At 27.3% G+C, this 10,724-nt stretch overlaps 1 protein-coding gene across 1 annotated transcript; it reads left to right on the top strand.

The window, feature by feature from the left end:
* The first annotated feature begins 7,563 nt into the window (after positions 1-7,563).
* LOC111315767 (mediator of RNA polymerase II transcription subunit 22b-like) lies at positions 7,564-10,443 on the top strand. Its single transcript, XM_022917766.2, has 4 exons — positions 7,564-7,766; positions 7,918-8,083; positions 9,778-9,843; positions 10,065-10,443. Exons 2-4 carry the CDS (start codon positions 7,937-7,939, stop codon positions 10,296-10,298), a joined length of 447 nt encoding a protein of 148 aa, XP_022773501.1. The 5' UTR covers positions 7,564-7,766; positions 7,918-7,936; the 3' UTR covers positions 10,299-10,443.
* The last annotated feature ends 281 nt before the right edge of the window (positions 10,444-10,724 follow it).

Below are 10,724 nucleotides of genomic sequence, written 5' to 3'. Positions count from 1 at the left end.
ATTTATTTATTTAAAAATAATAACTAAAAAAATATTTCTAAAATAAATTCATAAATGCTATCAAACTATTGGAAGATTTTTCATGAATTTAAATTTTTTATGAATTCTTCAAAACTATTAGAGAATTTCATAAATCAATTTTTATAAAAAATTGTTACTAAGAAAATATTTTATTTTGATCCTACCAAACTATTGGAGAATTTGTATCTTAAATTAAATCTTACCAAATTATTGAAAGATTTAATACATTTTCTAAAAATAAATTTATAAGAAAATCTCACCAAACAAGTAGGAGATTTGCATCAAAGTAAATATTACCAAACTATTGAAAGATATTACTAATTGTTTTCTTGAATAACAAATATATTAATGAACCCAACTACGGAGCCTCTTCAGAATGAGACACTAGCTTCCATGAATACTTTTGAGGTAAAAAAAATTATCTTAAATTGCTACCAAACTACTAAAGTAATTTTAAAATCAATTTCTAATAATAAAATTACTTGATAAAATTATAAGAATATTTTAAGGTTGGATAATTTGAAATCAAATTGATTCTATCCTTTAGATGGGCGTTATGAGGGGGCTATAACCTTTCTCACGCATAATTGGGCACGATAGGGGTGTTATAACCTTTCTCACGCATTATTGCACTTCCAAATCTAAAATCTAGTTTTGTGGATTTTAGAATCTACTATTTAAAGATATATAAGTCATCTTAGGATTCCTCTTTAAATAGGACAGATTTAGTTAAGAGGTCAATTGTACCTAAACAAAAAAAATTAGTGGCAACTTCTTCAATTTATGTCTAGTAATAGGTCTACGAATCTATACGTTATGACATTATTTTTAAAAAAATAATGGAATTTAAAGTTACCAAAATTTTAAAATTCATTTTAAAATAATAACTATTTATTTTGTAAATTTGAAATTTTAAACATGCATAAGTAAAAAAAGTAAACTAGAAAAAAATGAAAATAGTATAAAAAATAAAAATAAAAATATACATGAATCGGACAGGTCAACAGTCTAAGCGGTTTAAAGTAATCTAAGGTGATTTTCAGTTATTTGGGCAATTCAACCTAATTTGATTAGACCGGTTAATAAGGCTGAATGAGGCATGAATCTTCAGTTAAAGTTGCACAAATCCTCTGGTTAGGTCAAGCCAAAACGAGGATTTTTTTCCCAAAGTGCACTGTTTTATTTTTTAGTTATAAAATCCTAACTTTTTTTGTTAAATAATTTTCTTTTTTTTTGTTTTAAAGAAAAAAACCTAAACACTTTAAAGCTTTTTACCAAAAGAATCGTAAGAGCCTAGATTCTAACCTATAAGTGCCATGCTTTGCTAGTTATCATTATAATCGTTGACACCATCTATCATCACTGATTGTAAAAAAACTCTAAAAGAAACCCAAAAATATTCTTTTCGACCTCTTCTACACTGTCATGAGCCTTATTTTTCGAAAAGCTCTCTCAAAAAGCTACATCAACCCTTAAAGTTTTAACCAAAAGCTTTTTTTTTTTTTTGTTTTCTATTTTTTTTTTTTGTGGTTTGTTCTTGGCATTGGTTACTTATTCCAAGGGATGTGGATTTTGTTTTTAAGTTTTTTTTTTTGTTGACATAAGGCTTTTTTTTAGGCTTCTTTTTTGGGTAAAATTTCTTCTTGCTTTTTTCTCCTCTTTTTTTAGGGTTGTGAAAGCTTAATTTATAGAGTCAAGATAAAAGCCAAATCTCATATTTTTTGGGTCTGTAGGACACCAAGGTGCTACCAACAACTTTCTTAACAATTGGGTTTTAAGCTATAATGATGGTTTTCAAAGTCTAACCTCTTGTGTTCTTGATTTTCCCAAGTTACAATTGATTTTAAATTTTTTATTTTTCTTTTTTAGCTCTTGCTTGGTGGCTTGTGGGGTGAGGCTTATCTATCATAGCCCAAAAGAGGGTGATCACAGAAGAAAAAAGGATTTTCTCATAGGGAAAGAGGAAATTGCAAGTAGGGGTTAGGGTTGGCTGGTAGAGGTCAAAGAGTTGCAATGTAGGGTTTTAAGGTAACTTGGCCTTAGCCTTGGTAGTGTCATATAAGGCACCAAGCTATAATTTTTTTTTTCTTTTTAATTTTTTAAAAATAATTAAAATTTAATAAATTTGGACTTAAAATTTTGGGCTTCATAAATGAATTTTGGGCCAAGGTATAGAATTAATTTTGGGTTTTTAAGCCCAATTATCACAGAATTCAAACACAATTGCAATTGAACTTGTATAATTGACATCAAGTTTTGTTCATGTAATTAAACCAAACAAGATGACTTTGAACAAACAAAACCAATTTAATTAGGATGCTTGAATGGAACCAAATCAATGGCTATTTCAATTATCCTGAAAAAAAATTAAGTGTCTATAAAAAATATTATTTTTTTGTTTTATAAACAAAAGGCACTTTATTCTTCATAATTATATATAATGATATGTGTTGCTATTATGTTAACTATTTTAACTTGTTATGAGACATTATTGAAAGTTCGAAACCTCAAAAAAAGTAAAGAACAAACTTTACAAATACTGAGAGTTCAAAAATAGGAAATCATAGCAAGGTAAAGAAAGTTATCATTTATATTCTATAATTTATTAATATTTTGTGAAAGTTCTAGAATGTTATTCATTCCACTACATGTTGCTAGTCTAGAAGAATATTAAGAATTCAATAAAAGGAAACTATAGCAAGGTAAGGAGAATTGTTTTTTTGGATTTTATATTTTATTGATATTGTGTGAAAGTTTTAAATTTTATCAATTCCATTATATATATATATATATATTGCTAATTTATAACAAATTTGAGAGTTCAAAAATGGAAAAATAAAAAAAGAAAGGAAATCACGATCATATCAAGAAAGATTATTTATACTAAGATCCTGACAATGGAATATCAATATTCAATGTAATTATCTTTCTTTTTTTCTTTTCATTTATAAACTATGGTTTTAGTAAATATATTGCATTTCATTACAACAATCTAACAGGCCTGATAAGTTTATTATCGAAAGGGGATACATGATGTCTGGGTTATACATGAATAGAAATCAATCAATGATAATCCTAAAACTATGTCTTGACTACTATAAACCCTTGTAATGTTGAATATTAAATTTCACATATACTATGAATTATTTGCTTATAGGTATAAAAAAAAAAGTTTAGACAATAAAGGTAGCTAATAGAGCCTTTACACCACTCTCAACATAACAAAGCATTACACTAACATTCATCAAAGAAAAAGAACAGGCTTCAACATCATGATTTTGTTAAATTGAATTGAAGACCAACTTTTTTGTTTTTATTTTTTAGCATAAATTATACATAAAGGTATTGGTTGATAATTTTATTTGCCCAAAAATTGTTTTTGTTTTAGTAGGTGTTCTAAAAGTATAGTACCAAGTTTAGATCACAACAATTTAATATTTTATAATTGTTAATGAAGCCAAGTAAATGAGTGAAACGTTTTGTTTTACGGATTCAAATGCAGCAAAAAAAGTTCATATGTCAAACATTGTGTTTTATGCTTTGAAATGTAAATATATAGGTTATAACACTATTTTCGTTTTTCATTTTTCATTTTTTAATTTTACTAATGGCAGGTAGTTTAGAATGGTATGATTCAATTTCAAATCATAATACTTAACTATCACTCAAATCTTAGCAGAAAAAAACAAGAAAAAATATAAATTAATAATCAAAATATTTGCTATATAGATATTTACTTTGAGCCAAGAAAATGTTGGGATACCATTAACAATAATATTAGTCTTATATAATTACTCATGACAGAGCCAACAAATCACCTCCCATTATTCATCATTAATCACTTAAAATACAAAATACAATAAACTTAACAAAGTAAACATCAAAACCAATTTGTAGAATTTCTTGCATTATCCTATTCTTAGCTTTTAATATAATTATTTCATCAAATAAGTCATTAGTCTTGATTCTATAAATAATTTTTCTTTGACATTTATTTTCACTTTTTTACTCAACATTCATTCTTCTTGATGTTATATTTTCCTCATTCAAAATTGAATTCTCTCTTGTTAAACTTTTATTTGCATCCTTAAATTATATGTCGCTTCATTTAAAATTTTCATACTCAATTGTTCTATCACACTAAAGAAAAAAATTGATAACATTTAGCATGCACCCATCAAATAATAAGTACCTTTATTTTTAGCACTAAGCATAGTATCAAAACCAATTCAACGTACCGAATTCATAATCAAGAACCAATCAAGTTAATAATCAACTTCAATATACGGAATTCATAACCAAGTTTAATATACCAAATTCATGCATTCATTACTAGGCTACTGTAGCCAAAAAATTCTCCCTCCAAGATTCTCATCATTTTTTGAGCTAGAAGATCTTTCTTTGTGCAATAACAATATACTAGGTTACCTTCATAATCATAAGTGAACATTTTATTTTCTTTACATGTTAAACAATTGAAATTAAAGTTAGACTAATTCAACATATAAATCCAGTCATTTTTGGCACAGTTAGTTTTGTATTTGAAATCCCTAAATATAAAGTTTAATAATTGAATATATACCTCAACATAAAAACTAAAAATTGAACTTACCAAAATTCTTCAATTCTTTTGATTTCCATCATTTTATCTCATTTTCTAGATTTTGATCTCCAAAATCTTAATATTATAGCTTTTGACCTTTTCAATTTTAGATATTTTCCTTCGATTCAAAACCTAAGCAACTCATGATTACCTACAAATAATGTTTGAAGATTAGAAGAAATCGAGATTTCAAGGCTGTTGAAATTGAGGAAATCACATAAGAAGCTAAGCTTTTAATAGCCAAGTTTGAAATTAGATTTTGATTTCTTTTAATTAGAAATCAGATTTTTAGTTTTGGTTTTGATTTAGAAATCAAAATTCTTATAATCAAGCTAAATTTTGATTTCAGTTTTCAAATGATTAATGTTGAGGGAAATCAAGAAAAGCAAACAATTTTTGGTTTTTTTGGTTTTGTTATTATAAAATTTATTTTTTAAATTTTTAAATTTTTTAAGTATTATTGATTAAAAAAAATACCATCTAGCATTTTTTTAGGCAAGAGTGACAACAAAAAAAATTTGTTGCCACATGTTGAAAAGATTCAACATAACATACATGGCATAATATATGTCATGTCATTAAATTTTATCCATTTCATCCAATTAACTTGTCAAATCAATAAAATAAACTTCACGTCATAAAGTCAAAAATTAGGTCAACTAATTTAATGTAAATTAATTGACATAGTTAAGATTTTACTAATATTACAAAATTCAAATAATATGAGAAAAAAGTTTAAATTTCATGTAAATACAAATATTAATGACATAATTTGACTTAATTTAATCTTTTTTCAATTTGCATCTTTACTGAATAATGTAAACTCATTAATCACCTATCTAAAGTTAAATTTGATATAAAAATTAAGTAACAACTTCAACTTTTAGATAATTTATCACTATACTTACTTTATGGTATATATATTTCAAAAGATCTAGTCACATATATTACTAATTTATTTTATCTTAGGTCCAAATGGTTTAGATGATGGGATATGTAATACTTATAACAAATAATAAGTTGATTTGGGCCTGATTTAGATTTGAACACTCCCATGGTGAAGTACGAATACTTATAACAAATGATAAGTTAATTTGGGCCTAATTTAGATTTGAACACTCTCACGATGAAGTATGAATAAAAAGGGTAAACACGTTATTTTTGTATTTGTATTATAAATTTATGGTGTGTGATTGTGTTACACTTCAGTCAGTAACTAGATTCTCATGAGTCTAATGAAAAATTGTAAAACTCAGTTGAGGTGTTTTTTCACTTTTAACTCTATTTTATCTTATATTTTTCAACATTTTTTTTCATTTTATTTTACTTTAGTTTTTTACTTGAAGGATTTTAAATAATTTATTTTTTGAAAAAAATTAAATTATTTATTATTTATTATTTAACATAAAAATAATATAATAAAATTTTAATTATTTATTAATTCTATAAATATTAAATAATTTGAATTTTTTATTATATATAATTTTTAATCAATGTTTTTAATGATTATTTTTTATTCTCATTATAATTCATCTCATTATCACTGTTACTTTTTGCACCAAAATAAATATCATACTATTGATTTTAATCTTATAGCTATAGTAATTAATCTCATTTTCATCACTGTTTTCAATTTTATCGGAACTAATCTCACTGTCCATCCAAATAAGAAATCCATTTAGATGGTGGCGAGATTGAAAACAACGTTAAATGAAATTAGTTATTGTAGTTGTGAGATTTGATATTATAATGATAAGATTAAAATTAGTTATGAGACTTATGTCTAGATGAAAAAATAATGATGTTGGTGAAATGAATTATAGTGAGAAAAAAAAAAACGACAATTAAATACATTAGATTAAAAGTTTTGTATAATGAAAATTTTAGATTCTTCGTCATTTATAAAGTTAATAAATAATTAAAAATTAATAAAATTATTTTTATATCAAATAATAAGTTTGTTAAAAATGATAATAATATATTTATACAAATTAAAACTTAACAAGTAATATTCAATTAATTATTATTTTTTATTTATTTAATAAAATAATATTAAACATATGAAATATAAAATATAAAAAAATAATAAATAAATTGATTTAATTATAATACAAAATAAAAATAACAAACTTAAAAAAAGTTTAAGAACTAAAAAGTGAAAAGGTATTATGGTAAAAAAGTGTAGTGCAGCTGCTCACTCAACTTTTTCTTTCAATAAAAAATTGGTACTCTAATGAGTATTAATTTGATCAATTCAATTAATTTTAAATCAAATTAATGAATTATGTAAAATCATATTAATTGAATTATAATTTTTATTTTAATTAAAATTGAATCAAATTTCTTAATTTCAAAAATTAATCAATTGTAATTAATTCAGTCAGTGCAGTTAATTTTTTCGATTAATTAAATAATAAAATATATTAAGTTAAATTATATTTTAAATTCTTAAATTCTTATATTTAAAATAAATTAAATAAAATCATCTGATAAAAGATATTTAAATACCAAACTATTAAATTAAAAACTTTAATAACTTGAAATAAAATGAGCAATTTTATATATTTTTAGTTTTATATATAAATTTTATTATATCTTGATTAAAATTTTGATTAATTCAATTAATTTAGTTTTTGAATCAGATTAATAAAAATCAAATTTTTTTAAAAAATTATTGTTAATAAGTAATCAAAATTAATTCAATTTTCAATTAATTAATCAAACTAAATCACTTTAATCAATAAATTTTATTAAAATCGACTTTTGAACCGCTCTAAATGCAATAAGAGGCTACACCGCGAGGCATCCTAATAGCGTGAAATGATAATATTAGATCTGCCAAGCATTTCTATGTGGTTGGGTTTGGGTTTGGCCCGAGGCCTGGCCTTGTCTGCGTTTTGTTTGTTTAATTTTTAAATCTCCCTTTTTTCTTTTAGCTTAAGCCATAAAGGGCAAAGTTGTGTCTTCTCCTTCATTTTCAGTTTGTCAGATCTCCATACTCTGAAATTTCCTCCGACTACAGCCCTACAAGTGGCTGGCCGACGGTCTATATTTCTTAGTCTTCTCTCTCTGTCCTTCTCGTTGAAATTATAGTTTCACCCCAAAGATTTTCCTTAATTTTCCTCACTTTTTTGAACGAAAGGTAGAGAAAATAATCAGTCTCAGTTTTCTCCCATATTTTCTTTAATCCAAAATTTCTCCATTTTTTCCTAGCACCCATTACACTTCGTCTTTAATCTCTCTATCTTGTTTTCTGTGTTTGGTTTTATTCATTTTCATTCTAAAATTGCAAGACGGAAACTTTTACAAGCGATGAACAAAGGAACGGGAGTCGGAACTGGGCCAACGGCGGCGGCTGCAGCGGCTGCGGCACAGAAGCAAAAAACTATGATGCAGAGAGTGGAAACCGACATCGCCAGCATCGTCGACAATTTCACCCAGCTTGTTAATGTTGCCCGCGTAAATCTCTTTCTCTCTTACTTGAAAGCGATTACTACAATTTCTTCAATTTTAAAGGGTCTTAGGACAAGATTCTTAAACTTCCCTGAATGGGTTTTTCATTTCGTTTCTGAATTTGAATTTAGAAGTTGGAGGTGGGAAGTGGTAACGCTTCAACTTTAGGATCAGATTTCACTTTATTTGTCCTGTACAATGTTGGAAATCTTTTACTCATTTACGTGATTCCGTTATGTTGGAATGATATCCTTTTTTTTTTTTTTATTTGTGTGTACAATGTGTTATAGTCGAATATAGATGGTATTGCATATTTTGAAACGAATTTATGTAATGCTCAAAGAAAATGCATTTATATTTTTTCTATCTACAAACTAAATATAAAATAGGTGACCTTGAGCATTGAGCCTCAATTTGTTGAAAATGTTACTTGTAGAACATCTTTAGATAAAAGATTTTCTCGTTAGTTTTGGTTTTAGAATATATTTTTTCATTGGAATGAAGCAGTTTCTTGTGCCTGTTCTATTGAGTTTTAAACTTTTTATAATCCTTTTTTTTTTTTAATTCTTATGGTATTAGATTGGTTAATCATATGACTTCTTGCTATGAGAATATAATTTTTTAGCTGTCCCAGTTCTTCCTTTTCTCTTCCATATGATTCTAGGGATTAAATCTGCCAGCTTAGAAAGTGTTTATTTTAGTACATTGATTAGAAAGGCGATATTATTTTAAAGTCACTGATGCAGCTAATTTGGTCATGGACGGTGAGGTTTAGAAAGACAAACAGTGTTGCTAATCATTTAAAAGCTCATCATTTTGGTGAGGCGTTGGCTTGATTAATCATTTGGACAGTGAGGCTGTGACCCTTTACTGAAAATTCAACTGAAATATAATCTGTTAAAGGTGGTTTGGTAGATGGTTATTTTCATTTTTAACCCTGTTTTGTTAGATGTTACATTTACCTAGGAACTACTTTGCTTCTTGTTGGTAGCTCAGTTGAGGAAGCAACATCCTCTTTGGTGGCTAAGACTTTCTTTAACAACAAAGAAATCCTCTTGTCTAACATGAGGTGTCTATGGTAACTATTGAGTCAGTGTTTTGATTTAATTGAGTCTAAAAATCAAGATGGTAAATTCCTAGTTTGCTAGAATCAGCTTTCTCTGTTGTCCATTCCAAGTTTTGATTCATTTTTATGGTATTTTTCATTTTTGAACAACATTTATAGGGCCTGCTCATTGCTGCATATAATGGTTTTGAGTGTCCTACTCTATGTCTTTTATACAACTCTTTCTAATCTGTATTGCCGTTGTTTTTTTTTTTGGTAATTTAAGTCATTTGATAATTGTCTTTCAAATTGTAATGTTGTGATTGACTCTTTTCTTAATTTCTTGTTTGCTGATCATGCTTGGTTTTATGGTTTGAAATTTTAGACGTGTATTCTCCTAGACATTTCTTTGCAATAAAAACCTAAACTGCTATTTTCTTTAAGCCCTAACTTTGTATTAAACTGACTTAGGCTGATTCTATAACCTTGTTGTATATCAGTGGGTTGCATTAAGAAATTTTTGAGAAAGAAATAGGCTTCTCATGAGGAGTTATTCTTTAGGTTTGGAACCTTATGAGATTGTTTGATGAGTCACTCTGATGTCCATAGATTTTATGTTTAATTTAACAATTCACATGCCAGCACCTCATTGCAGGTAAATGATCCACCAGTTCGAAATTCACAGGAAGCTTTCATGATGGAGATGCGTGCAGGCAGAATGGTGAGAACACTTCATTCTCTATCAACATCTTTGTCATATTTATTTAATCTATAACACAAAATACATACATAGAGTGATACATTTAGAGGTCCAGTACCTGACTTGTCAGATGATATAGATCCCATGATAAAAGTGCTTTCATAAGGTCCATGGCACAGATTCATGCATCTTCATTATTGTCTTTTCCCTTGTCATTCTTCATTTCCATTCACTAACTGCAGGTGCAGGCAGCTGATTCTTTGCTTAAGTTGGTGTCTGAGTTAAAGCAGACGGCAATCTTTTCAGGATTTGCATCTCTTAACGACCATGTTGAGCAAAGAACTGTTGAGTTTAACCAACAAGCAGAAAAAACAGATCGAATGTTGGCCAGGATTGGAGAGGAGGCAGCAGCGAGCCTCAAGGAGCTTGAATCTCATTATTATTCTTCTGCACAGAGGACAGCTGATACTGCATAGCCCTTAGAAACAGCTTGTAAGCGATGGTCTCTAAACAAGTTCATATTTGTTGGTTTGTATGAAGAATATAAAATATTAAATTCTTCCCAGATCTTTATCTACGTGCTCCTTTTCAAATGCCATTGTCTAAATTGCTTCTGTTGCATTATCTTTTTTTATTTCTTTTTCTCTGTTGGTGTGTTGGTTATGGGCATTACAGTTGGTTTAGCCAGATTGTTTTTCTGCCATTGTAAGTTCTTTGTGACCTAGAACGTAATCAAGTGGAGTCTGAGTCACATGGAAAAAAGGATTATCATTACTTCGGAATCAAACTAAAAATTCGAGCTCACTCCCTCTATTATTATTACCGAAGCTACTTGTGCTCAAATTCGGTTTGATAATGAGTGCCAAATTCAAATATAACGAGTTAAAAAGGGCAGAATTGTT

Source organism: Durio zibethinus, chromosome 20 (genome assembly GCF_047325235.1).
Source record: "Durio zibethinus cultivar Kanyao isolate XHJ-2024 chromosome 20, ASM4732523v1, whole genome shotgun sequence".
NCBI lineage: Eukaryota > Viridiplantae > Streptophyta > Magnoliopsida > Malvales > Malvaceae > Durio > Durio zibethinus.
This window is presented reverse-complemented; position numbering and strand designations above follow the sequence as displayed.

Coding starts and splice junctions, on each gene's coding strand:
- LOC111315767 (XM_022917766.2), top strand. CDS start 7,937: ATGAACAAAGGAACGGGAGTCGGAACTGGGCCAACGGCGGCGGCTGCA. Junction 8,084..9,777: donor AGCTTGTTAATGTTGCCCGC/GTAAATCTCTTT, acceptor ACCTCATTGCAG/GTAAATGATCCACCAGTTCG. Junction 9,844..10,064: donor AGATGCGTGCAGGCAGAATG/GTGAGAACACTT, acceptor CACTAACTGCAG/GTGCAGGCAGCTGATTCTTT.